General features: G+C 42.7%; 1 protein-coding gene and 1 long non-coding RNA gene across 3 annotated transcripts in view; one reads left to right on the top strand and one right to left on the bottom strand.

Moving 5' to 3' along the window:
* The first annotated feature begins 707 nt into the window (after window positions 1-707).
* On the top strand, window positions 708-6,122 carry LOC115105956 (uncharacterized). Its single transcript, XR_003859947.2, has 4 exons — window positions 708-1,032; window positions 1,843-1,907; window positions 3,083-3,135; window positions 3,467-6,122. It is a non-coding gene; the product is annotated as an uncharacterized LOC115105956 (long non-coding RNA).
* A 9,017-nt stretch (window positions 6,123-15,139) lies between these two features.
* Window positions 15,140-27,805, bottom strand: part of epb41l4a (erythrocyte membrane protein band 4.1 like 4A) — a 116,614-nt gene continuing 103,948 nt past the window's right edge. For both annotated transcript variants that reach the window (XM_029628491.2, XM_029628490.2), the window contains 4 exons: window positions 22,965-23,036; window positions 18,808-18,918; window positions 18,138-18,216; window positions 15,140-16,239 (listed from right to left, as the gene is read on the bottom strand). In XM_029628491.2, coding sequence (XP_029484351.1) covers window positions 16,126-16,239; window positions 18,138-18,216; window positions 18,808-18,918; window positions 22,965-23,036 — 376 coding nt within the window. In that variant the 3' untranslated portion in view covers window positions 15,140-16,125. The remainder of the gene's footprint in view (window positions 16,240-18,137; window positions 18,217-18,807; window positions 18,919-22,964; window positions 23,037-27,805) is intronic.

Genomic DNA, 27,805 nt, shown 5'->3' on the forward strand with positions numbered 1-27,805 from the left:
TTGGTGGAGGCAAGACCTGGACTTGTAGGAGTTCCCACTATATATCAGTAATTTCCTTTAAAATCAGTGAAGGGAAGTGAACACCGTTTGGGAAGAAGGATAGATAATTGGGACATAACCTACATTTACATATCTATGGTTTTAGTACAGCCTCCTACTAGTAGGGTTTCAGTGGTAGGCCTATCTACACCGCCACCCCCAGTTTTGACTAAATCGAGTGCACCTAATTTCCGAATTCGATTATGCTGAGCCGCGGGGTATTGGTCTATGGCCCGTGACGTGACCGAGCAAAAGCGGTGAGGGTGGAGCGACATTGTCAAAAGGAACAGTAATCTGCGCCGCTCTGTCATGTTGTCAACATGGTACATCGTCCAGAAACATACAATATTTTCATACCATTTTCCATAGAATTTATGTTTGGATTTCAGAATAGTTTTCTTTGGGAAGGCACTTTTGCATGTGAAAACACCGAATATTGCTCATTACTACACGTGCTAAATTACGTTACGTTTGTTTTGAGCCGATTTCTCGGTCGGACAAGAGTTGGCCACCAAATTCACGCCCTGGAAGCAACCCGGGTTCGAACTCAATGGAGTCAACTTTCAGCCGGTGCAAAACACGCTTACAATGGCGTCCGGGCAAGATTCATCGAATCCCCTCAATGTTTAGAGGTTGGCTCCATCGGCCTTCGCTCTGATTGGAGAAGCTGTCTCTCCCAGACAGAGGGGGACCTTGAGTTACCGCAGACTGCCGAGTAAGCACCGAGCAGTCTGACTGTACACTACTGCAGATGTATTGGGGGGCCTGGCCCCGAGCCAACAGCAAGCTAGTTAGTTAAAGACTGTGGCAGTTGGGTCAACGCAGCCGTATATGGGGTTCTGTCCCCGCAAGGCTGCTTGCCGTTTTTACGAGCTTCACGTATGCAACATTGTGCCAGTAAAATTGAAACTTCATCAGCGCCAGCTGGCCTCCCCACCGCTAGCTGGCTAGCGAACTAATGGAAATTACTTTAGTATAACTGGGCTTCAATCTGTAAGTACATTTAATTACAATGAGCTGTTCGATGTTACTTATCGAATCTGGTTAGCTGGCTAGCCAGTAGCAACATAATTGTGTGTTAGCAGACGTGTTTTATTTTTGCCGGTCTAGCTACGTTAGCAAGCAAGCTATGTGGTCAGCTAGCTAGCTCACTAACTAGCGAGCTGCCAAGCTGGCATGGCATTTTGGTGCGAGACAACCCTAGCTAGCAGCTTCAGGCGTAGACTGAATGCAACCCCCTTTCTTTGTTTGAGAGGCTAGCAAAGACGGAAATTTGCTTGACGTAAACGCTAGATTATTGCTTGCAAACCAGCAAGTTTATGCAGCAGCATTGGTATTTTAATTTAATAGCTAGCTATATTTGTAATATTATATTACTTGACACATTACGATATTAACTGTAACAATCACAATGTAGCGAGGTGTTTTGCTGTAGAATGATACATTTGTGAAGCGCCGGCAGGTGCTCATTCAGGGATTGCATGAATCTGTATTTAGACAGGGGCAGTTGGGTCAACGCAGCCGTGTATGGGGTTCTCTCCCCGCAAGGCTGCTTGCTGTTTTTACTAGCTACATATTTTTTTAGTCAAAAAGATGAAGTCATTTTTGTCTGCCTTCTGCACACGTGTATTTGATAATACGCTTTTACTGCATGGCGCATTATTGTGCATTGAGATGCCGTTTATTTAATGTATACTGACTGTCACTGAATGCTTGATGCTTCTTCAATTATGTCTGTAGTCATAAACATGATAAAACATTTGTGTGTATATATATTTTTTATTTTATGTATTTATCTCGCAGTCCCACACTTGCCCTGATGCCAGACTGACTATGCAGTAGAAATGCGGCTCTTGCAGATAATCAAGGTAAAATTTGATGTTGCCCTGTTAAAATTCACAGATCTCAACCTAACCATAGATAGGATAATTAAAATCAACATATTGTCACATGTAGCTCTAGGCTATTGCTTTGACTTGTTACTATATTGTTTTATCATAATTTGCTCTATGTATTGTCTGTGTATTCAAGACTATAGGGGAACAGTATTGTTTTTGGCAATATAATCTGCATTTTAAACAATCCATGGCAAGTATTATGATCCATGGCAAGTATCATATCCTAATCTAACCAATGGTGGAAGGAACCTATAACCAAATCAGAACATCACACTAAACCATCAATCAGAATCTGTAATGATACAAGCGTGCCTTCCCTTGTCCAATCAGAGTGATATACCGGTATTTATGACCCAATCACAGCTTTAGCTGGTACAGTATCATCACTACTGCTCAGCATTGAGCAGGCCTCTGACCAGTTATATAAGTCCATGGCTCCGATGCAGCAGCACTGTCTATGCTAGCTCAAGGCTGCCTGTGGGTTCAGTGAGTTCGAGACAGCCTCAATGCAGTGGACTGCCGCTGGGGGAAAAATGTGACCTCGTTTGACTGGTGTTGCCTGGATGGCGCTCCAAGCTGCAGTCTGGGAAGTGGAAAAGACAGTCTTGTTTTAAACAGGTGGCCTTCCCTACTGCCTCTACTTTACTGTACTGTAAATATAACCTGTGCATTTAAACTACTAAGTCATGTTAAACTACTAAGTTGCGGTGAGAAGGAAGGAGTTAGGAGGGCAGATTCTCTCCAGGAGTATTGAGTTCAAGTTATGTGAAAATTCTAGGAAGGGCTATTCCGGTTGTTTTTACATTACATTTTTCTGTCCTAGAAAATTATTTTCCAATGTTTGTGTGTCGTCCTGCATTCTAGTTCAATATTGCAAGAGCTGAGTTGAACTGTTTGGTCATAAAGATCCCCTTGAGTCTGCTTTGAGCATTTGGATTCAGAACATGGATTGCCCAGGAGTAGGCCTAACTGTTATAGTCTACTTTATAAATGCGTTTTCTCAGATCCCTTATTGTCTTTTCTGTTTTCGTATTGGCTTGTCTCGTTGTGAGTTCTAGGGTAATGAATTGCAGCTAGGGATCACTGACTCACTGTTGTTCATGAATCAAATAGTTCTATTTCATGCTTGTCTCTCTTGCTCTTAGGTACCAGTTTAACCCTCATACTGAAATTAACAGGCTATGATGGCTCCCCTGAGGTAAGAAAAGCCAAGTCTATTAATGAATGACAGTGCAGTGCTACTGTATTATTTAATGGACTGTAAAGGTGTCATTATCTCGTTCTAACAGCTGATACACATCCTGAGAAACCTGCTCTAGCCTAGGCTAAATTGTGGTTAAAAATGTTTCCTAGTATTATGTTGTCAGACCCAAAATCTACGTATAGCTGAATTTACAGAAGATTCTTCAGGATGACGTAATTGAAAAGTCTTTTGGCAAGTCTCAACCTAGAGTATCCACACGAGCAGTCGTTGTCGATTATATTATCATGTCTAAAATTTTGAATGTACTTTTTCCTTTCTTTCACAGAAAAGACTGCAGGTCACTGTCGGTCGGACCAAAGGGGAGCAGCAACAAAACAACTCACCGGTCCTTCCCTTCGCTCCTTCCTGGGAGAAACAAAACACTGTCATCATAAAGAACAAATGGGAGAAAAAAAATTGTATTTTAATTTCTGATTTTTGTAATCATGTCTAACCTTTTTGGGGGGGAAGGGAATGGGGGGTATAGATGACATCATGATGACTCTGAAGTTTCATACCTTCTCTGTCTATTTTTGTGATTTATAACACATTAGATAGATATACAGTAGCTTGTTAGGGACTCTAAGCCTTGATGATATGTTTGTTTTCAGGAAGGAGAGGAAAAGCCGAATGACACAAAGCAATGTAATAACAGTCTCCAACCAGGTCTGTTTGTGCTGTCTTCCATGGCTTTGGTGACTGCCCAAACAGATCTGGGACCAGACTAGCAGAGACCCACGTCTACGTTTACGAATTCTACAGGTGGTCCCTTGTGGGCTGAGTACAGTAACTGACAAGCAGCAGCATGTCATCCACTCTGCCACAGAACAAATCACAGTTTAAACAGCAGCATTATCCTCCTATTTATGTTTTAACACTCACTCAGTTCTCTGCACTGTTCACACGCTCAACTGCAATATGTGATCGCTCCTTAACACAGTATTAAGCTAGGCCTAGACCTGTATCATAATCTCTACAAAACACACTCTTCAACGTCTTGGAAGGGAGTGGTTGCACCTCGAAGCGGAACCATTCAAACGTTGGGTTCAATATTTTACTTTTTAACAGTCCTAATTGCTCTGCTCTTCGGGTGATTCACACCCTTCAGCTCTCAAATTCTTCTCTCACTCTTCATATTTACACACTCTACAGTATTTACTGAGGCTAAGAGTCCCCCCTTTTTCCATGTTAGCTAGTAAATGCTTGCTAGTGTGTTTTTGTATTTTAAACGTTTATGGTTTTAAGTAGGTTTGCTTTTTAGAAGTTTTAGAATGTTTGTTGCTAGTATAAAACCATGTGTAGACAGTTATGTACGCTGTGATGTAGCCTATAGAAGTAGCTATAGTAGAAATGCATTGTTCCCTTGTGGTAAGTGAGTGAGATGCTGCCACGGAACTGAGACACTGATGATTGGTGCTATTTTGGACTTTAATCTGCTCCTTGGAAAGGTAGCCGAGATGGGTTTTCTTGTTTTACTTTCACATTCTGAGTAAAGAAGGTGTTGGTTCTTTGTTGTCATGGTTGTTGTAACTTGGTCTGGATTGGCTTAGTTTTTCACTGTTGTTTTCTGTGCGGCTTTCTCATTGGATTTAAGATTTGAGGAAATATAAACTTTTATCATGGTCAATGTTTTACTAAAGGAAAAGAGGATTCATGTGAGAAGATTAGAGGATATACCATGTTGATGGGAGCAATCACAAAACTGCAATTGTTAAAAACACTAGTTACCCTTTAATACTGACATGTGCATTCAAAGGTATACAATGTATCTAGTAGTACCCAGCACTGGTCACTTTTAGAAAATGTTAAGCTTAAGTGTGTTTTGATTGACAATCTCGAAACGAAGAGTGCAGTTTTGCCCCTAGCATGTTTGTGTGTAACGGAGATCTAAGAGAATTTGCACACAAATGAGTGAGTTATGAATTCGTCACATGGAAACATATAGAAGACGCCACAGAATAACGCAATGTTAATGTCTATCTGCTTCAAGTTGATTAGAATAAGTAAACGGTTAAAATGTAAAATGAAGGTTATTTTTTTTGAAAAGTCATGCTTTTCAAAAATGGCACTTGAGAGAACTTGATAGAGGTAAATGCTAAAAGGAATGAACACACTCAATGTGTTTTAAGGCCCAGCCTGTTTGGGTTTGGGTTCAGGGTTTCAACTTTTCCTCATCTCCTTCACCAGCTGGATATGACTTAATCCTATAGAGAGTCATGTGTGACTTAATGTTAGTTAACGTGAGACTGGAATCACATGATGCATATAATCTTGTTTTAAAAAATTAAATACAATTTTCCAAATGGTGCACATGTAGCAAAGTTAGAATAGAACAATCTTTTTAATTTATGTATTTTTTGAATGATTTTGTAAATGAATGTTGATGAGAAGCTTACTTTGTTATAAAACAGACAAACTAAAACCAAAAAGCTTTTTATTGTTTTTAGCTATAGATTTAAAACATCAAAGTAATGTCAGTATTTGCAGTTTTGTCTTTGCTTCCCTGTTAATTTATTTTTGTTAAAGATTCTAATATGAATATGATAATAACCAACTTGAAAGCCCATGTTGTTATTCTTTTGTCTTCCATTCTCCCCTGATTCTGGGGACCTTTTTGTACCAGCATGTTCTAGTGTTATTGATCGCTTGCTCTCTTCCTCATTGAGTTGATTTGTTACACATTTTTCCTCTTGCAGTTCTTTCCTTTCAGACTAGTTAATATGTAAGCTATTTTGTACATAGCAAAGTGAATAGCATATGCAGGATGTGCTGTAGTGTGTTGAGTCAGGTATTCAGTAATTACCACTGTATATGGTTGGAAAAAAACACGATATGCCAGCTTTGCAAAATTATTACAATGATGCACTTAACTTACAGTATCCCATGTATTTTTTTTTGTTGGCAATTTTAAATGTAGTGCAATAAATATGCAAGCTTGTAAATTTGTGTTTTTATTTGAATCTGTTGATGTTGCTGGAGTTTTTCCAGTGTTGTAGGAAACTTGTGCAATTGTGCTTTGTTCGAGAAATTGATCATGCCGCGCCATGGAATACGTTGTTGCAAAAAGTCAAGTCATTTTCAAGCAGTGGTTTATAGCCATCAGCAGACAACAGTTCTGACTGACAGCAATTCAGAGCAGATCTAAAGCATGATTGTTTTAACCTGTGGCGTCGAAGAGGATATTACTTACAACATAGTTGGATGAATCTTTCCCACACCAAACCACTTTTCTACTGACACAGGCAAACTAAGCTTTAGGACACATTTTAAGTGCAAAAATTGTTATCAGAGCAAACTTACCCAGAGATGATTGCTTTTCAGGGATGAATCAAGATACATTGGAGAATTGTGCATTGATATGATGGCAAAACGGTAATACACTCCCACACAAGGACATCAAATCCCTCTTTCATTCAATAGCGAGGTTAGTTTTACACATAGAAAGGCCTTATTAGCAGTTCTGTTAGATTCTGGGAAAGTTTTGGAGCATCACATGGAAAATACTGTCAAGAGGAAACGGAATGTGGCTAACGCTTGGCAAACAATTTCATACCCAAACTGCATGGATGTGAACTTAGGACTATAGCTAGATTTTGGGAAACGTTCTTCAATACCTCTTCTCCTTGTGTGTGCGAATGAGCGTGCACATGTGTGTGTGACTGGTGTGTACATTTTGTGGGCGTAGATGCTGTCTTCCACTGCAGGATTTGGGCTGTTGTGGTAAAGTTGGGTTCATGCATGCAAAGCCCATTATTCCCTGACATCTGGGTACAGGCAGGAGGGTCTGGTCAGATAGAGCAGAGCCACTGCTGAGTCCTCCCTCATTCCCTGATGCTGTCTGTTTCTGTGACCAGCTCATTCTAATCTCATCAGCAGCTCCAGCTTTCAAACGCCTCTCTCTCTCTCCCTTCCTCCGGACCCCTCTCTCTTTTCCAAAACAATACCAAGGATTCCAAGTTGGAAAATGTTTTATTGTCTGCACTGCAGAAAGAAAAAGAAAAATACACAGACACATAGGAAAGTTTGCATTCAATTTATCATCAGACAGTTGTGTTATAGCGTTCAATTTATATATGTGTGTTTGACCTCTTCTTAGTAATTACTGTGTCAGGGTGGTGCCTTCCAAGCCAGCCTTTAAATCATACTCTGGTGGTGAAGGATAAAGCACTGTGTTGTATACTTCAAGGCACTGTGTACTGTAGCATGGTAAGTTATGGTCCACTGGGAGTCTGGGACCAGCTCTTTCATAGAATAATTTTACCAGCCGGCTACCCCTGAGACCCAGGACATTTTATCTTTCCTAAGGAAAACAACCATTCCAGACACGCGCTCACACACACACAAATGCTGCAGTTTTGCGATTTCTGATGTTATTATTGATGTTATTTTAGTGCACATTGCATAAGGGTCAACAGCAATTCAGGTACTGCATTTGAACAATGTGCATTCCAGTTATGCTCCTGTAGACTTTGATGCTGTACACACACACACACACACTTATGACATCCATTGCCTAACTTACCGTATAACATCAATGATACATGAGCTTTCAGCTTTTTCAGGCTTTCCGCAGTGCATGAGTGTCTGTGGCAACACATGATCTTAATCACGTACTGTTATTTTAGAGTGAGAGGACAGGATCAGGAAATACTCAGGAGCAGTCTGTCTCTGGGTTATAGTAGTAAAGGCCAAATTCAATATTTTATTTTTGTGTATATATATTTTTAATACCTGTAAGGGTCCTAAAATTATAAATCAAATTGTTAAATGATCCATAGTATGACCATCTTAAAACAATTCCGTATGTCTGACTGCAGAGAGATGCTTGGGAGAATGGTCAGGAGGACCAGCGTGTGTGTGTTTTCAGGGGAAGGGGGTGGATCTGATCTTCATCACCTAAGACTTCTCAAATTTCTCAAATTTTTGCTCAATCTTGCATGGTTTCTCAAACAGCTGTAACTGTAAATGCATTCATAAATCAGGTATTTTCTTGAGTTGGGCTCTGGGATGTAACAACTGTTGAAGATCTGAGCTTATGGTTGATTGTGGGAGAAAGGGTTAGAGTGTGTAAGAGTATGTTTGTGTGTATGTATGCCACATCTATTGCTAGGGGCAAGGATGTTAGGGACAATATAGTAGGAATCACAATAATTGTTTGCTAAAATAATAATTGCTTAACAAAAATGTAATGTAATGCAATGGCAATCCTGGTTATAGGTAACAATCCTGGTTATAGGTAACAATCATTTGTATGAACTGCCAACATTATTAGGCATATTAATTGTTAATGATGTTAAGATATATATATTTGAATAGTTATATATAAAGCAAATTGAGGTGAGAGCATTGGAAATACTTTTAGAGATTGATCTGCTTCTGTTCTGTGGGTGGAACTGTGTTCTCTTTTTTTGAAGGATGGGTCCTGGCCTCTCGGGGGGCCTAGGGATCCGGGAGGACGGGGGTGGTCTGCCGGTCACTGGGATGACAACCCAACTTGGGATGGGGAGGGGCTTTAGCGGGTGGAATAGTCGAGAACAATTGGAGGATTACTTAGTAGCAACACAAATATCATGGTACAGCTATATGGACACTCAAACACATGGTTCTTTTTAATGGTAAATTTACAAGCATACAGTACCAGTAAAAAGTTTGGAATGTTTTTCTTTATTTTTTACTATTTTCTACATTGTATAATAATAGTGAAGACATCAAAACTATGAAATAACACATATGGAATCATGTAGTAACCAAAAAAAATGTTCAACAAATATTTGAGATTCTTCAAAATAGCCACCTTTTGCATTGATGACAATTTTGCACACTCTTGACATTCTCAACCAGCTTTGTGTGGTAGTCACCTGGAATGTATTTCAATTAACAGGTTATAAATTAATTTGTGGAATTTCTTCCCTTAATTGTGTTTGAGACAATCAGTTCTGTTGTGACAAGGTAGGGGTGGTATACATAAGATAGCCCTATTTGGTAAAAGACCAAGTCCATATTATGGCAAGAACAGCTCAAATAATCAAAGAGAAATGACAGTTCATCATTGCTTTAAGGTCATGAAGGTCAGTTAATACGGGAAATGTCAAGAACTTTGTGCAGTCGAAAAACCATCAAGACCTATGATGAAACTGGCACTCATGAGGACCGCCACAGGAAAGGAAGACCCAGAGTTACCTCTACTGCAGAGGATAAGTTCATTAGAGTTACCAGCCTCAGAAATTGCAGCCCAAATAAATGCTTCAAGTAACAGACATCTCTCAACATCAACTGTTCAGAGGAGACTGCATGAATCAGGCCTTCATGGTTGAATTACATTTACATTTAAGTCATTTAGCAGACGCTCTTATCCAGAGCGACTTACAAATTGGTGCTTTCACCTTATGACATCCAGTGGAACAGCCACTTTACAATAGTGCATCTAGGTCTTTTAAGGGGGGGGGGGGGTGAGAAGGATTACTTTATCCTATCCTAGGTATTCCTTAAAGAGGTGGGGTTTCAGGTGTCTCCGGAAGGTGGTGATTGACTCCGCTGTCCTGGCGTCGTGAGGGAGTTTGTTCCACCATTGGGGGCCAGAGCAGCGAACAGTTTTGACTGGGCTGAGCGGAACTGTACTTCCTCAGTGGTAGGGAGGCGAGCAGGCCAGAGGTGGATGAACGCAGTGCCCTTGTTTGGGTGTAGGGCCTGATCAGAGCCTGGAGGTACTGAGGTGCCGTTCCCCTCACAGCTCCGTAGGCAAGCACCATGGTCTTGTAGCGAATGTGAGCTTCAACTGGAAGCCAGTGGAGAGAGCGGAGGAGCGGGGTGACGTGAGAGAACATGGGAAGGTTGAACACCAGACGGGCTGCGGCGTTCTGGATGAGTTGTAGGGGTTTAATGGCACAGGCAGGGAGCCCAGCCAACAGCGAGTTGCAGTAATCCAGACGGGAGATGACAAGTGCCTGGATTAGGACCTGCGCCGCTTCCTGTGTGAGGCAGGGTCGTACTCTGCGGATGTTGTAGAGCATGAACCTACAGGAACGGGCCACCGCCTTGATGTTATTTGAGAACGACAGGGTGTTGTCCAGGATCACGCCAAGGTTCTTAGCGCTCTGGGACGAGGACACAATGGAGTTGTCAACCGTGATGGCGAGATCATGGAACGGGCAGTCCTTCCCCGGGAGGAAGAGCAGCTCCGTCTTGCCGAGGTTCAGCTTGAGGTGATGATCCGTCATCCACACTGATATGTCTGCCAGACATGCAGAGATGCGATTCGCCACCTGGTCGTCAGAAGGGGGAAAGGAGAAGATTAATTGTGTGTCGTCTGCATAGCAATGATAGGAGAGACCATGTGAGGTTATGAAAGAGCCAAGTGACTTGGTGTATAGCGAGAATAGGAGAGGGCCTAGAACAGAGCCCTGGGGGACACCAGTGGTGAGAGCACGTGGTGCAAAGAAACCACTACTAAAGGACACCAATAAGAAGAGGAGACTTGCTTGGGCCAAGAAACACGAGCAATGGACATTAGACTGGTGGAAATCTGTCCTTTGGTCTGATGAGTCCAAATTTGAGATTTTTGGTTCCAACCCCTGTGTCTTTGTGAGACGCAGAGTAGGTGAACGGGATGATCTTCACGTGTGTGGTTCCCACCGTGAAGCATGGAGGAGGTGTGGGGGTGCTTTGCTGGTGACACAGTCTGTGATTTATTTAGAATTCAAGGCACACTTAACCAGCATGGCTACCACAGCATTCTGCAGCGATACGCCATCCCATCTGGTTTGCGCTTGGGACTATCATTTGTTTTTCAACAGGACAATGACCCAACACACCTCCAGGCTGTGTACGGGCTATTTGACCAAGAAGGAGAGTGATGGACTTGGCCTCCACAATCAAGAACCTCAAACAAATTGAGATGGTTTGGGATGAGTTGGACAGCAGAGTGAAGGAAAAGCAGCCAACAAGTCCTCAGCTTATGTGGAAACTCCTTCAAGACTGTTGGAAATGCATTCCAGTTGAAGCTAGTTGAGAGAATGCCAAGAGTGTGCAAAGCTGTTGTCAGGGGTTCACCTTGGGGTCGTGATAGGGGCTGTATCAAATGTTTGATGTATTATAATAATTGATTATGCTAATGTTGTATTAATAGAAGGGGAGGGGTTATAAGACCCCTCTCTCCTTACATTTATAGGATTATAGAGTACAGATGAACAATATATATATTCATTATAAAGGATTAATATTGTTCCACAGTCTTTTCTAATCTCTGCCTCTTATAAAGAAACTGTCTGAGAAATGTGTGACTGTGAGACAGAACTCTGCAGGGGAGTGTAAGAGATAAGAGATTAGTCAGACATTCCACTATAAATCAACTTGGGGAGTGGACATTTACTGCTAAGCTTTTAGATAACACAAAAAGTCTTGTTTATATAGCTGTGTAGGCATGGTTTTGGTCTCGTGAGTAGAAGGTAATGATGTAGGCAGTGACATCACTAAGATATATGGCTGTAGGAATAAGAAAACAACTCGGACCCTTTTCTATTTTGCAGAACTTACTCGGAAACATGCGTGCTATGTTCCTGGTGTCAACTTCTGTCTGCAATTGCATTAATAAATGAGTGATAGATTTACTTAAAGATATTGTCTGAATGCTAATTTCAACAATGATTGACAAGGAACAAGGAACAAACCCCAACACTGTTATTAAGGCAAAGGGTGGCTACTTAGGAGAATCTCAAATATAAAATGTATTTTGATTTGTTCAACACTTTCTTGGTTACGACATGATTCCATGTGTTATTTCATGGTTTTGATGTCTTCACTATTATTCTACAATGTAGAAAATGGTAAAAAATTAAGATAAAATCTTGAGTAGGTGTGTCCAAACTTTTGACTGGTACTGTATATACATATATATTTGCAAAATAGCATATGGGTGATTGGAAGCTACAATCTATCTGCAATATTAAAACTGATCTACCCCTCCCCCAAAAATAAGCCCAAAAATAAATAACAATTCCATATGTCAGCTTAGAAGCCCCCTCCCCCCAACAGCTTAGACTTTTAATAATTAAATCCCTATTTCAATTTCTCAGAGAACAAGTTGAGAGATGGAGCATTAAGAGTGTGGAGCATTTGGCTCGGATGGTTGACTGTATTACACTCTTGAGGAGTGGCATAAGATGACATCAGAAGTTACCTCTTTGTTAGGCAAGTTGCGTCTGGCTGTCCATCAGTCTTATTTACTGGATTCATTTCCATTGGCCTGCAGCAGACATGCCCCAGTAGGAACAGATGTCTGTGCACTGACTACACAACAACCTCGGTGCTAGAGGTTTGTCTGTAGCAGAAGATTTCCACAAAGGGGACACTCTCCCTCCCATGACAGTCTCTGGATCTGTTTAGGCATCAGACATGGAACAGGCCCTGAGGTCATGCAGATTTGATTGATGTAGCGTAGGGGCGGCAGGGTAGCCTAGTGGTTATAGCATTGGACTAATAACCTGGATAACACAGATGTTGCAAGTTCAAATCCCTGAGCTGACAAGGTACCAATCTGTCGTTCTGCCACTGTTCCCAGGCCGTCATTGAAAATAAGAATTTGTTCTTAACTGTCTTGCCTAGTTAAATAAAAATAAAGGTAGCAATATCCCACTAGCAAGTACAGCTACTATACTATATATCCCATCAAAATCTGGTATTTAAACTTCATGGGTAGTTTGCACTTTTTTGTCATAGCTATTTAGTACTGGTACTGTACTTCATTCAAATCTGATATGTATATGGGGACTTTCCATAGAAACTGCCTTAATACTGATACATCCTTGAGTCCCAGCTGTTTAATCAGGATAACACAGATGTCTTCACATTCACTGGATAAATAGGTCTGTCATAAACCAGGAAGATATAGGAGGATGTTACAGTTTCCTGTTTACATCAAGTTGAGTGCTTCTGGGTGCTGGCTCTTGTCCTCCAGGAAAACAGGATGTTTAGAGGGCATTAGACATGGATAGGCCCATTATTATAATGTAGTCCCTACAGGACTCAATTGGTTGGTTGAAGAACTTCAGTCTGCTACAACGGAGTGCTTCAGTATGCTAAGAAGAAGATGAAATTAGTACACTATTTCTCTGTGTTTACATTATTGTAAAGGCTATACAATTAAATATGTCTCTTGCAAATAAACATAAACCCTCTCACCTAATCCATGAAACATTCCAAAGTACAGGCGCACTCCGTTCATGCTTAGCATGGTATAATCTTCTAACACTGGGCCCTGCTCATATCCTTTCTTTGAAAGAGGTGAATGAGTGCATTTGGCACAGCCTGCTGGTATGCTGCCATAACACATTAAAATCGTGACTAGCTCCGGTGCAGATATGAGGAGATAAACTGAGTCAGAGGAATGGGGAGGCAGGCTATATCAGATCAGTGGAAATGTATGTAAACAGTGAGAGAAAGTCATACCATAGGCTACATCTCAGACCATAGAAGGAGGAAAGGCAGGAAATGTATGGATGGAAGAATGCTGGCAGAATAGTTGTATTGTTTCTACACTGAGTGTACAGAACACTAGGAACACCTGCTTTCTCCATGACAGACTGACCAGGTTAATCCAGGTTAAAGCTGTGATCACTTATTGATGTCACTTGTTAAATCCACTTCAATCAGTGTAGATGAAGGGGAAGAGACAGGTTAGAGAAGGATTTTTAAGCCTTGGTAGTAGGTGCCAGGCGCACCGGTTTCAGTGTGTCAAGAAGTGCAAAAAGGCTGGGTTTTTCACACAACGGTTTTCCGTGTGTTTCAAGAATGGTCCACCACCCAAAGAATATCCAGCCAACTTGACACAACTGTGGGATGTTTTGGAGTCAGCATGGGCCAGAATCCCTGTGGAATGCTTTCGACACCTTGTAGTGTCCATGCCTCGACAAATTGAGGCTGTTCTGAGGGCTAAGGAGGTTGCAACTCAATAGTAGGAAGGTGTTCCCAATGTTTTGTATACTCAGTGTATATCATATTTTACATTTGTGTGACTGTTCTTGTCCATCAGTGTTTTGTTACTTGTTGTGTTTTATGTTTTTGTGTGGACCCCAGAAAGAATAGTTGCTGCTTCTGCTAAAGTTAATGGGGATCCGAATAAACCAATAATCATATCAGGCTTTCTAGGACAAAGTCTGAGTCATTCAGTTGAGTTGAAGTCAGGACACAACCTGAGATCAACTGCCTTACCATTCATCATGCAGTAGTCAACACACACTCAGTGCCAACTCAAATGGCTGAGCAGTTTGCTTGCTATAACATTGAGTCATCGTTGTTGATGTTGGGATACTTCACATGGGTGTATATAGAATTCATTATTAACTGGTCATCCTAAAATATGTTCCTAATAGTTATCACTTTCATTTCTCCATTCACCCACTAAAAAGTTGCATACATGGATTTGACAAGGATTATAGGGACGGTTGCGTTTCTAAATCCAACGTTAGTAGTTTAGTTGATGTTCCTGTATGAAGATATTGTAGCAGCCGCTGAACTGTTTCTTCCATTTCTGACTTTCTTGTCTTATCATTCCAGCAAGGCAGAGTGAGTCATCCTCCCAGACACCACCACCATTACATAGACATTACATTTGGTCTTGGTTATGTCCATCAGTGCTTCCACACTGATTCTCCAAAAAGAACAGGATCAAATAAGTAAGAATTTCATGATTTTAGACCAAATAAAAACCCTGAATAAATGAAATCCATTGGTATGTTATTACACATAGTCATCTTGTCCTTGAGCTTTACTCTCTTCAGGTTACTGGTGTACAGTGCAGCCAGCCAGTGTCCTCTTCTCTTACAACAAGCAACCATTAGAGCGCAAACCCTGGCCATCTGACTCCACTTGGTGGTGACAAGTGTTACTACAGAAACAATATATAATCAATATCATGAAACACACCGACAACATTTTAGACATATTGAATGTATTTATTGACAAGGATGAATTTCCAGTTAAACTACTGTACAGTGTGGGCTACTCATTATTCATTATTGTAATTGATGATAAACCCCCCCCCCCCCCGAAATATTCAGTATTAATGTGCAAAAAAATGTTGGGGTCCAGCAGCAAAGTTTCCTACGGTACAGAAGTTCTTACAGTAAACACACCTGACAATACAGTAACATAATAACCCAGTCTGCGTCACAAATGACACTCTATCCCCAGTGTAATACTTTTGACCAGGGTCCATAAGGGTCTGTTTAAAAGTAGTGCACGATGCAGGGAATAGGGTGCCATTTCAGATGCAAACTTCGTGTCCTCATGGGAGCTCAACATGTATGAGTGAAACACTATGTTTTAATACTGCATATTGTATAATAATAACGCAAGTCAAATCAATTTGGAGGCAAATGCATAGTCAAACATGATTGATCTAAGACCTCACTGTGCAGTGATCGCTACACAATCCGGTCTCATCCGGATTACAACAATTGAGTACAATTGTACAGTATATCTCGCCCACTCAGAAGTACTGTGGGCCCAGATCTGTTTGTGCTGTATAGCCTATGGTCGTTGTGGAGTTGGTTATACAGAACAAATATATCTGGGACCAGGCTTACTCAAAAGCGCCTTAAAGCTTAAATGCTCTCTAAAATGAAGACACTGTACAGGATTACTGGTGTCGGTGTGGTCAAAAGACAGAGCAGAGTACACTGGCACAAATACTTGGAAAAGTGTCCTTTCTGTCCTCTTAAAGGGGTTTCCATGCATTATCTAACACATACTGTACATACACAGAGCAGTACTCCAGGTGGGGTTGGTTACTGGTGTAGAGCACAACCAGTGTACTCTACACAGCCATCACTGTTGTATTTCACAAGTTCATGTTTCTTTCTTTCCAGAAATCAGGCTTTTCTTTACATGTTTTCTGTTGGTGAGAGATTGTGGCATTGTTTCTGCGGTGGTGGTTGCGTTTCTGTCAGGTCACGTCTCGACCTTGGTTCGGGGAGTATGGACCGTCTTCACCACCTTGGCGTTGCTCCTCACGTCATGCTCTATGATCTCTGACAGCAGCGTGTCTTTAGAGCCTTGCTTCTTCTGGAAAACAATACATTGTTTGAATATCAATGCAGGGAGATGAATTCACCAGAGTTTGTGGTAATAAAAGCTGGTATGGTATTTAATACATGTAGCACTGCCATATCCATGCAGGGAGATGAATTCACCAGAGTTTGTGGTAATAAAAGCTGGTATTGTATTTAATACATGTAGCACTGCCATATCCATGCAGGAGATGAATTCACCAGAGTTTGTGGTAATAAAAGCTGGTATTGTATTTAATACATGTAGCACTGCCATATCCATGCAGGGAGATGAATTCACCAGAGTTTGTGGTAATAAAAGCTGGTATTGTATTTAATACATGTAGCACTGCCATATCCATGCAGGGAGATGAATTCACCAGAGTTTGTGGTAATAAAAGCTGGTATGGTATTTAATACATGTAGCACTGCCATATCCATGCAGGGAGATTAATTCACCAGAGTTTGTGGTAATAAAAGCTGGTATGGTATTTAATACATGTAGCACTGCCATATCCATGCAGGGAGATGAATTCACCAGAGTTTGTGGTAATAAAAGCTGGTTTGGTATTTAATACATGTAGCACCGCCATATCCATGCAGGGAGATGAATTCACCAGAGTTTGTGGTAATAAAAGCTGGTATGGTATTTAATACATGTAGCACTGCCATATCCATGCAGGGAGATGAATTCACCAGAATTTGTGGTAATAAAAGCTGGTATGGTATTTAATACATGTAGCACTGCCATATCCATGCAGGGAGATGAATTCACCAGAGTTTGTGGTAATAAAAGCTGGTATGGTATTTAATACATGTAGCACTGCCATATCCATGCAGGGAGATGAATTCACCAGAGTTTGTGGTAATAAAAGCTGGTATTGTATTTAATACATGTAGCACTGCCATATCCATGCAGGGATGAATTCACCAGAGTTTGTGGTAATAAAAGCTGGTATGGTATTTAATACATGTAGCACTGCCATATCCATGCAGGGAGATGAATTCACCAGAGTTTGGTAATAAAAGCTGGTATGGTATTTAATACATGTAGCACTGCCATATCCATGCAGGGAGATGAATTCACCAGAGTTTGTGGTAATAAAAGCTGGTATTGTATTTAATACATGTAGCACTGCCATATCCATGCAGGGAGATGAATTCACCAGAGTTTGTGGTAATAAAAGCTGGTATGGTATTTAATACATGTAGCACTGCCATATCCATGCAGGGAGATGAATTCACCAGAGTTTGTGGTAATAAAAGCTGGTACGGTATTTAATACATGTAGCACTGCCATATCCATGCAGGGAGATGAATTCACCAGAGTTTGTGGTAATAAAAGCTGGTATGGTATTTAATACGTGTAGCACTGCCATATCCATGCAGGGAGATGAATTCACCAGAGTTTGTGGTAATAAAAGCTGGTATGGTATTTCATACGTGTAGCACTGCCATATCCATGCAGGGAGATGAATTCACCAGAGTTTGTGGTAATAAAAGCTGGTATGGTATTTAATACATGTAGCACTGCCATATCCATGCAGGGAGATGAATTCACCAGAGTTTGTGGTAATAAAAGCTGGTATGGTATTTAATACATGTAGCACTGCCATATCCATGCAGGGAGATGAATTCACCAGAGTTTGTGGTAATGAAAGCTGGTATTGTATTTAATACATGTAGCACTGCCATATCCATGCAGGGAGATGAATTCACCAGAGTTTGTGGTAATGAAAGCTGGTATTGTATTTAATACGTGTAGCACTGCCATTCAAATGAAATAATCACCCTGCTATGCGCTCGCAAAGTATCACTTTTATTCATCGCGAACATTTCTGCCTCACAGCCTTTGTCACAGCTTGTACGTGTGGCATTGACCAATAAGCGTCAAGAAAAAGGTTTGTGACTGACCTGAGAGGGGGTGGAGCTGGAACCTGGGATGTCTGCTGTGCGTGTCACAGGTAAGGGGGGAACAAGGTCTGTCCGGGTGCTGGGGAGAGGGTAGAGATGTGTTAGATGTTGGAAGACAAACGCAGGGTTACACTTTAATCATACTATACTATTTATGAAGCACACAGTCGCTTCAATTATCATGTCTCAAGGTGCTGAACAATACAGGAACGAACCATCAGCATCAAGCAACCGTACAATAACTAGACTAGAGCCGGGATTGAATTTGACAGACATTGCAGCGCCCTTGGCATTTAAAGGTAATATGTGATTGGACAGACATTGCAGCGCCCTTGGCATTTAAAGGTAATATGTGATTGGACAGACATTGCAGTGCCCTTGGCATTTAAAGGTAATATGTGATTGGACAGACATTGCAGCGCCCTTGGCATTTAAAGGTAATATGTGATTGGACAGACATTGCAGCGCCCTTGGCATTTAAAGGTAATATGTGATTGGGCAGACATTTGCTGAGTTTACCGTGAATGTGATCTCTGAGAACGTCAGGATCACTGCCTTTACACATCTACAACGCGCCTCAGATTGTATTCCATTTAAATGTGACATTTCGGGTGAGACTCTTGAAGAGTGAAAACCCATAAGATCTGGCCTGAGACCAGTTTAGACTCACTTGACCTCAGAGAGCACGGACCTCTCCCCTTCGGAACACTGGGAGCGTCGGTAGTGATGGAAACTCCTGGGGGAATGAGAGTGACGGATTTTGATTGGGTCTCCTTGGGTTCTGGAAAGAATGATGAACATAGAATCCTTCACTTTATCTCATGTGTAGGAGAGTAGGCCTACCTCTCATTTAGCCCAGTGGGATATAAGCCCACGCCATACTGAATTCATCAGCTTCTATCTCAGAGGCGGTGAGATAGAATTAAATAGAGCATAATGTATCTCTACAGGGAGCAGTATGAAAAGGCCAGACTCAATCATTAAAGATGTGAGGGAAACACTTCAGTCTGGTGGGGAATCTGTTATCTTCTTATCCAAGTCCAGATCAACAGGCCCTATGTGCTGACTGAGCATGCTCCATTCATTATAGACCTGTCTGATTATCATATAGACCTGTACGATTATCATATTGACCTGTCTGATTATCATATTATCATACCTGTCTGGTTATCATATTATCATACCAACAGTTGAAGTCAGTAGTTTACATACACATTAAAACTCGTTTTTCAACCACTCCACAAATTTCTTGTTAACAAACTATAGTTTTGGCAAGTCCTTTAGGACATCTACTTTGTGCATGACACAAGTAATTTTTCCAACAATTGTTTAGACATATTATTTCACTTATAATTCACTGTATCACAATTCCAGTGGGTCAGAAGTTTGCATACACTAAGTTGACTGTGCCTTTAAACAGCTTGGAAAATTCCAGAAAATGATGTCATGGCTTTAGATACTTCTGATAGGCTAATTGACATCATTTGAGTCAATTGGAGGTGTACCTGTGGATGTATTTCAAGGCCTACCTTCAAACTCGGTGCCTCTTTGCTAGACATCATGGGAAAATCTAAAGAAATCAGCCAAGACTTAAGAAAAACATTTGTAGACCTCCACAAGTCTGCTTCATCCTTGGGAGCAATTTCCAAACGCCTGAAGGTACCTAGTACCAAAGTATAAACACCATGGGACCACGCAGCCGCCATATCGCTCAGGAAGGAGACGCGTTCTGTCTCCTAGAGATGAACGCACTTTGGTGCGAAAAGTGCAAATCAATCCCAGAACAACAGCAAAGGACCTTGTGAAGATGCTGGAGGAAACAGGTACAAAAGTATCTATATCCACAGTAAAACTAGTCCTATATAGACATAACCTGAAAGGCCGCTCAGCAAGGAAGAAGCCACTGCTCCAAAACCACCATAAAAAAGCCAGACTATGGTTTGCAACTGCACATGGGGACAAAGATCATTCTTTTTGGAGAAATGTCCTCTGGTCTGATGAAACAAAAATACAACTGTTTGGCCCTAATGATCATTGTCATGTTTGGAGAAAAAAGGGGGAGGCTTGCAAGCTGAAGAACACCATCCCAACCATGAAGCACAGGAAAGAAATAAAAGCTGAAATAAATCATTCTCTCTACTATTATTCTGACATTTCACATTCTTAAAATAAAGTGGTGATCCTAAATGACCTAAGACAGGGAAGTTTTACTAGGATTAAATGTCGGGAATTGTGAAAAACTGAGTTTAAATGTATTTCGCTAAGGTGTATGGAAACTTCCGACTTCAAATCAAATCAAATGAAATGTATTTATATAGCCCTTCGTACATCAGCTGATATCTCAAAGTGCTGTACTTCAACTGTATCTGATTATCACATTATCATACCTGTCTGATTATCATATAATCATTGTCTGATTGTCATATAGACCTGTCTGATTATCATATTGACCTGTCTGATTACCATTATATATATATATACCTGTCTGATTATTATATAGTCCTGTTTGATTATCATATCGTAACTGTCTGACTATCATATTGACCTGTCTGATTGTCATATAGTCCTGTCTGATTATCATATTATCATAACTGTCATATTATCATATTGACCGGTGTGATTAGCATATAGACCTGTCTGAGTAGCATATAGACCTGTCTGATTAGCATATTGACCTGTCTGATTATCATATAGACCTGTCTGAGTAGCATATAGACCTGTCTGATTAGCATATTGACCTGTCTGATTATCATATAGACCTGTCTGATTATCATATAGACCTGTCTGATTATCATATTGACCTGTCTGATTATCATATAGACCTGTCTGATAATCATATATACCTGTCTGATTATCATATTATCATAACTGTCTGATTATGGGGCCCGCAGTTCAATCCCAGGCTGTGTTGCAGCCGACCGGGAGACCCATGAGGCAGTGCACAATTGGCCCAGCGCTGTCTGGGTTAGGGAAGGGTTTGGTCGGCCGGGATGTCCTTGTCCCATCGCGTTCTAGCAACTCTTTGTGGCGGGCCGGGCGCATGCACGCTGACTTTGGTCGCCAGCTGTACGGTGTTTCCTTTGACACATTGGTGCGGTTGGCTTCCGGGTTATGCAAACAGTGCGGCTTTGTGGGGTCATGTTTCAGAGGATGCATGGCTCTCAACCTTCGCCTATCCTGAGTCCGTACGGGAGTTGCAGCAATGGCACAAGACTGTAACTACCAATTGGATATCCCAGAATTGCAGAGAAAAAGGGGTAAAAATACATATTATCATAACCGTCTGATTATCATATTATCATACTGTCTGATTATAATATACCTGTCTGATTATCATATAGACCAGTCTGATTATCTTATAGATCTGTCTGATTATCATATAGACCAGTCTGATTATCATATAGACCAGTCTGATTATCATATAGACCAGTCTGATTATCATATACCGTAATTTCCAGACTATAAGCCGCTACTTTATTCCCACACTTTGAACCTCGCGGTTTATACAATGACGCGGCTAATTTATGGATTTTTCCCGCTTTCACAAGATTCATGCCGCCAAAAAACTGAGCACCGTCACATAATGTGACATAAATCGAGCGCGCTCAAACTTCCCATCATTCTGATTACGGTAGTAATTTTGTCACCCTCATCATGGCAAAGACACGGAGAAATGCATATGATGCAGCTTTCAAGTTGAAGGCGATAAATCTGGCTGTTGGAAAAGGAAATAGAGCTGCTGCATGGGAGCTTGGCCTTAATGAGTCGATGATAAGACGTTGGAAACAGCAGCGTGAAGAACTGACTCAGTGCAGAAAGACAACAAAAGCTTTCAGAGGGAAGAAAAGCAGATGGCCCAAAGTATTTGCAGCCACTCGACATCAGTGTAAATCATGCATTTAAGGTGGCGCTCCTTGTTCAGTGGGAGGCTTGGATGACAAGTAGGGAGAAATCCTTCACTAAAACGGGCCGCAGGCGAAGAGCATCTTATGGTCAAGTCTGCCAGTGGGTCCTGACAGCGTGGAGCATTGTCAAAAAATCCACTATCATCAACAGGTTTCGAAAGGCTGGACTGCTGCGTGTTGAAGGGGCAGCATGAGCTCAGCGGGGTATTTGCCTCCGGATGAAAGTGACGAGAGCGACAATGAAAACGATCCAACATCGGATGAAGCAATTCTGAGGCTATTCAACTCCGACACCGAAGGAGATGACCAGTGGTTTCAGTGCACAGGAGGAGGAAGATAGTGACCAATGACTTTCTTGGTAGGCTACTGTTTTAATTTTTGTTACAAGCCGTGTTTCGTTAAAGCCTATTTGTTTTTGTTACAATTTGTTCATTTGTTTCAATGTACCGGTAGGCACCTGCGGCTTATAGACATGTGCGGCTTATTGATGTACAAAATACATATTTTTTAATAATTCAGTGGGTGCGGTTTATATTCAGGTGCGCTTAATAGTCCAGCAATTACGGTAGATCTGTCTGATTATCATATAGACCTGTCTGATTATCATATAGACCTGTCTGATTATGATATTATCTTAACTGTCAGATTATTATATTGACCTGTCTGATTATCATATTGACCTGTCTGATTATCATATAGACCTGTCTGATTATGATATTATCTTAACTGTCAGATTATCATATTGACCTGTCTGATTATCATATAGACCTGTCTGATTATGATATTATCTTAACTGTCAGATTATTATATTGACCTGTCTGATTATCATATTGACCTGTCTGATTATCATATCGACAAGTTTTCATCTTAAAAAATGTACAAACTATCTAATCTAATGAGGAAGGGAGTAGCAGTCACTCACTCCACTTTCTTGTAGGGGATCTCCTTCAGCTGATCCTCTGTTAGATCAGGAGCAGGGTCCACCAGCTCCTTCCTGTAGGAACACAACCACCAGGGTTTGTTACCATTCATGTTTCCATTCACTGGAGAAAAGGCTGTGCACACGTTTTCAAAAACCTCTGAAGGCTGTGTTAGTGCATACTGTTCAATAGTATATTCTCTTCATGAATAGTTATCAACTATTAGTCATGGTTAGTCAAGTCATTATAGTGCTACACCTTTAACTTTTCATAACACAGGAAAAAAGGCCTATTGGTCATACTTTATTTGGATAGTCCATCTGTAGGTCACACTATCAACTACCTATCTGTTGATAAACTACCTATCTGTTGATAAGCAACCAGGATTAACCATATGACATCTACATAAAATACCTGGAAGTCTGGAACATACAGTCCAACCATGGAGCGGTTGAGAACTTCAAGTTCCTCGGTGTCCACAACACTAAGGATTGAAAATGGTCCACAGACACATGCACAGTCCTGAAGAAGGCCCGACAGCACCTCTTCCCCCTCAGGAGGTTGAAAAGGTTTGGCATGTGCCCTCAAATCCTCAAAAAGTTCAACAGCTATACCAGTTAGACCATCTTGGTGAAGACAGCCCAGTACATCACTGGGGCCGAGCTCCCTGCCACCCAGGACCTCTATATCAGGCGGTTTGAAAGGAAGGCCCGGGAAGAAAAAAAAATCACCCAAGCCATAGACTACTCTCTCCTCTTCCGCACATCAGCCGGTACCAGTGCATCAAGTCTGACACCAACAGGCTCCTGAACAGCGTCTATCTCCAAACCATAAGACTGATAAATAGCTAACTAAATAGCTAACTAAATGGCTACACGGATTATCTGATTATTGTCTCTATGCGGATTATTGTCGCTAAGCACACTCACAGGGCCATACACACTCACGCACACTGACACGCCAACACACACACACACACACTCACAGGGCCATACACACTCACGCACACTGACACGCCAACACACACACACACACACTCACAGGGCCATACACACTCACGCACACTGACACGCCAACACACACACAAACACTCACTCCATGATTTGCTCACACACACACACACACACAGTGCATTCGGAAAGGATTTTGACGCCTTGACCTATCCCACATTTCGTTAGGTTACAGCCTTATTCTAAAACTGATTAAAAATTTGTTTTTTCCCTCATCAATCTACACACAATACCTCATAATGACAAAGCAAAAACAGGTATTTAGACATTTTAGAAAAAAATGAAATATCACATTTACATAAGTATTCAGACCCTTTACTCAGTACTTTGTTGAAGCACCTTTGGCAGAGATTACACCCTCAGGTCTTCTTGGGTATGACGCTACAAGCTTGGCACACCTGTATTTGGTGGTCATTCTTTGGTGGTCATTCTCTCTTTCTCCCCTTACCCATCTGTCGATCGCCTCCTTTGAATTCCATGCTGTCACAGTTACCAGCCCTTTCAAGCTTAACATCCTTATCATTTATCGCCCTCCAGGTTCCCTCGGAGAGTTCATCAATGAGCTTGATGCCTTGATAAGCTCCTTTCCTGAGGACGGCTCACCTCTCACAGTTCTGGGCGACTTTAACCTCCCCACGTCTACCTTTGACTCATTCCTCTCTGCCTCCTTCTTTCCACTCCTCTCCTCTTTTGACCTCTCCCTCTCACCTTCCCCCCCTACTCACAAGGCAGGCAATACGCTCGACCTCATCTTTACTAGATGCTGTTCTTCCACTAACCTCATTGCAACTCCCCTCCAAGTCTCCGACCACTACCTTGTATCCTTTTCCCTCTCGCTCTCATCCAACACTTCCCACACTGCCCCTACTCGGATGGTATCGCGCCGTCCCAACCTTCGCTCTCTCTCCCCCGCTACTCTCTCCTCTTCCATCCTATCATCTCTTCCCTCTGCTCAAACCTTCTCCAACCTATCTCCTGATTCTGCCTCCTCAACCCTCCTCTCCTCCCTTTCTGCATCCTTTGACTCTCTATGTCCCCTATCCTCCAGGCCGGCTCTGTCCTCCCCTCCCGCTCCGTGGCTCGACGACTCATTGCGAGCTCACAGAACAGGGCTCCGGGCAGCCGAGCGGAAATGGAGGAAAACTCGCCTCCCTGCGGACCTGGCATCCTTTCACTCCCTCCTCTCTACATTTTCCTCTTCTGTCGCTGCTACTAAAGCCACTTTCTACCACTCTAAATTCCAAGCATCTGCCTCTAACCCTAGGAAGCTCTTTGCCACCTTCTCCTCCCTCCTGAATCCCCTCCCCCCTCCTCCCTCTCTGCAGATGACTTCGTCAACCATTTTGAAAAGAAGGTCGACGACATCCGATCCTCGTTTGCTAAGTCAAACGACACCGCTGGTTCTGCTCACACTGCCCTACCCTGTGCTCTGACCTCTTTCTCCCCTCTCTCTCCAGATGAAATCTCGCGTCTTGTGACGGCCGGCCGCCCAACAACCTGCCCGCTTGACCCTATCCCCTCCTCTCTTCTCCAGACCATTTCCGGAGACCTTCTCCCTTACCTCACCTCACTCATCAACTCATCCCTGACCGCTGGCTACGTCCCTTCCGTCTTCAAGAGAGCGAGAGTTGCACCCCTTCTGAAAAAACCTACACTCGATCCCTCCGATGTCAACAACTACAGACCAGTATCCCTTCTTTCTTTTCTCTCCAAAACCCTTGAACGTGCCGTCCTTGGCCAGATCTCCCACTATCTCTCTCAGAATGACCTTCTTGATCCAAATCAGTCAGGTTTCAAGACTAGTCATTCAACTGAGACTGCTCTTCTCTGTATCACGGAGGCGCTCCGCACTGCTAAAGCTAACTCTCTCTCCTCTGCTCTCATCCTTCTAGACCTATCGGCTGCCTTCGATACTGTGAACCATCAGATCCTCCTCTCCACCCTCTCCGAGTTGGGCATCTCCGGCGCGGCCCACGCTTGGATTGCGTCCTACCTGACAGGTCGCTCCTACCAGGTGGCGTGGCGAGAATCTGTCTCCTCACCACGTGCTCTCACCACTGGTGTCCCCCAGGGCTCTGTTCTAGGCCCTCTCCTATTCTCGCTATACACCAAGTCACTTGGCTCTGTCATAACCTCACATGGTCTCTCCTATCATTGCTATGCAGACGACACACAATTAATCTTCTCCTTTCCCCCTTCTGATGACCAGGTGGCGAATCGCATCTCTGCATGTCTGGCAGACATATCAGTGTGGATGACGGATCACCACCTCAAGCTGAACCTCGGCAAGACGGAGCTGCTCTTCCTCCCGGGGAAGGACTGCCCGTTCCATGATCTCGCCATCACGGTTGACAACTCCACTGTGTCCTCCTCCCAGAGCGCTAAGAACCTTGGCGTGATCCTGGACAACACCCTGTCTTTTTCAACTAACATCAAGGCGGTGGCCCGTTCCTGTAGGTTCATGCTCTACAACATCCGCAGAGTACGACCCTGCCTCACACAGGAAGCGGCGCAGGTCCTAATCCAGGCACTTGTCATCTCCCGTCTGGATTACTGCAACTCGCTGTTGGCTGGGCTCCCTGCCTGTGCCATTAAACCCCTACAACTCATCCAGAACGCCGCAGCCCGTCTGGTGTTCAACCTTCCCAAGTTCTCTCACGTCACCCCGCTCCTCCGCTCTCTCCACTGGCTTCCAGTTGAAGCTCGCATCCGCTACAAGACCATGGTGCTTGCCTATGGAGCTGTGAGGGGAACTGCACCTCAGTACCTCCAGGCTCTGATCAGGCCCTACACCCAAACAAGGGCACTGCGTTCATCCACCTCTGGCCTGCTCGCCTCCCTACCACTGAGGAAGTACAGTTCCCGCTCAGCCCAGTCAAAACTGTTCGCTGCTCTGGCCCCCCAATGGTGGAACAAACTCCCTCACGACGCCAGGACAGCGGAGTCAATCACCACCTTCCGGAGACACCTGAAACCCCACCTCTTTAAGGAATACCTAGGATAGGATAAAGTAATCCTTCTCACCCCCCTTAAAAGATTTAGATGCACTATTGTAAAGTGGCTGCTCCACTGGATGTCATAAGGTGAATGCACCAATTTGTAAGTCGCTCTGGATAAGAGCGTCTGCTAAATGACTTAAATGTAAATGTAAATGTATTTGGAGAGTTTCTCCCATTCTTCTCTGAAGAGCCTCTCAAGCTCTGTCAAGTTTGGACGGGGAGCGTCGCTGCACAGCTATTTTCAGGTCTCTCCAGATGTTTGATCAAGTCCGAGCTCTGGCTGGACCACTCAAGGACATTAAGAGTCTTGTCCTGAAGCCACTCCTGCGTTGTCTTGGCTGTGTGCTTAAGGTCGTTGTCCTGTTGGAAGGTGAACCTTTGCCCCAGTCTGAGGTCCTGAGCGCTCTGGTTTTCATCAAGGATCTCTCTGTACTTTACTCTGTTCATCTTTCCCTCAATGCTGACTAGTCTCCCTGTCCTTACCGCTGAAAAACATCCTCACAGCATGATGCTGCCACCACCATGCTTCACCTTAGGGATGGTGCCAGGTTTCCTCCAGACGTGATGCTTAGCAAAGATTTCAATCTTTGTTTCATCAAACCAGAGAATCTTGTTTCTCATGGTCTGAGAGTCCTTTAGCGGGCTGTCATGTGCCTTTTACTGAGGAGTGGCTTCCGTCTGGCCACTCTACCATAAAGGACTGATTGGTGGAGTGCTGTAGAGATGGTTGTCCTTCTGGAAGGTTCTCCCATCTCCACAGAAGAACTCTAGAGCTCTGTCATCGGGTTCTTGGTCACCTCCCTGACCAAGGCCCTTCTCCCCGATTGCTCAGTA

This window comes from Oncorhynchus nerka, linkage group LG22 (genome assembly GCF_034236695.1).
Source record: "Oncorhynchus nerka isolate Pitt River linkage group LG22, Oner_Uvic_2.0, whole genome shotgun sequence".
Lineage (NCBI taxonomy): Eukaryota > Metazoa > Chordata > Actinopteri > Salmoniformes > Salmonidae > Oncorhynchus > Oncorhynchus nerka.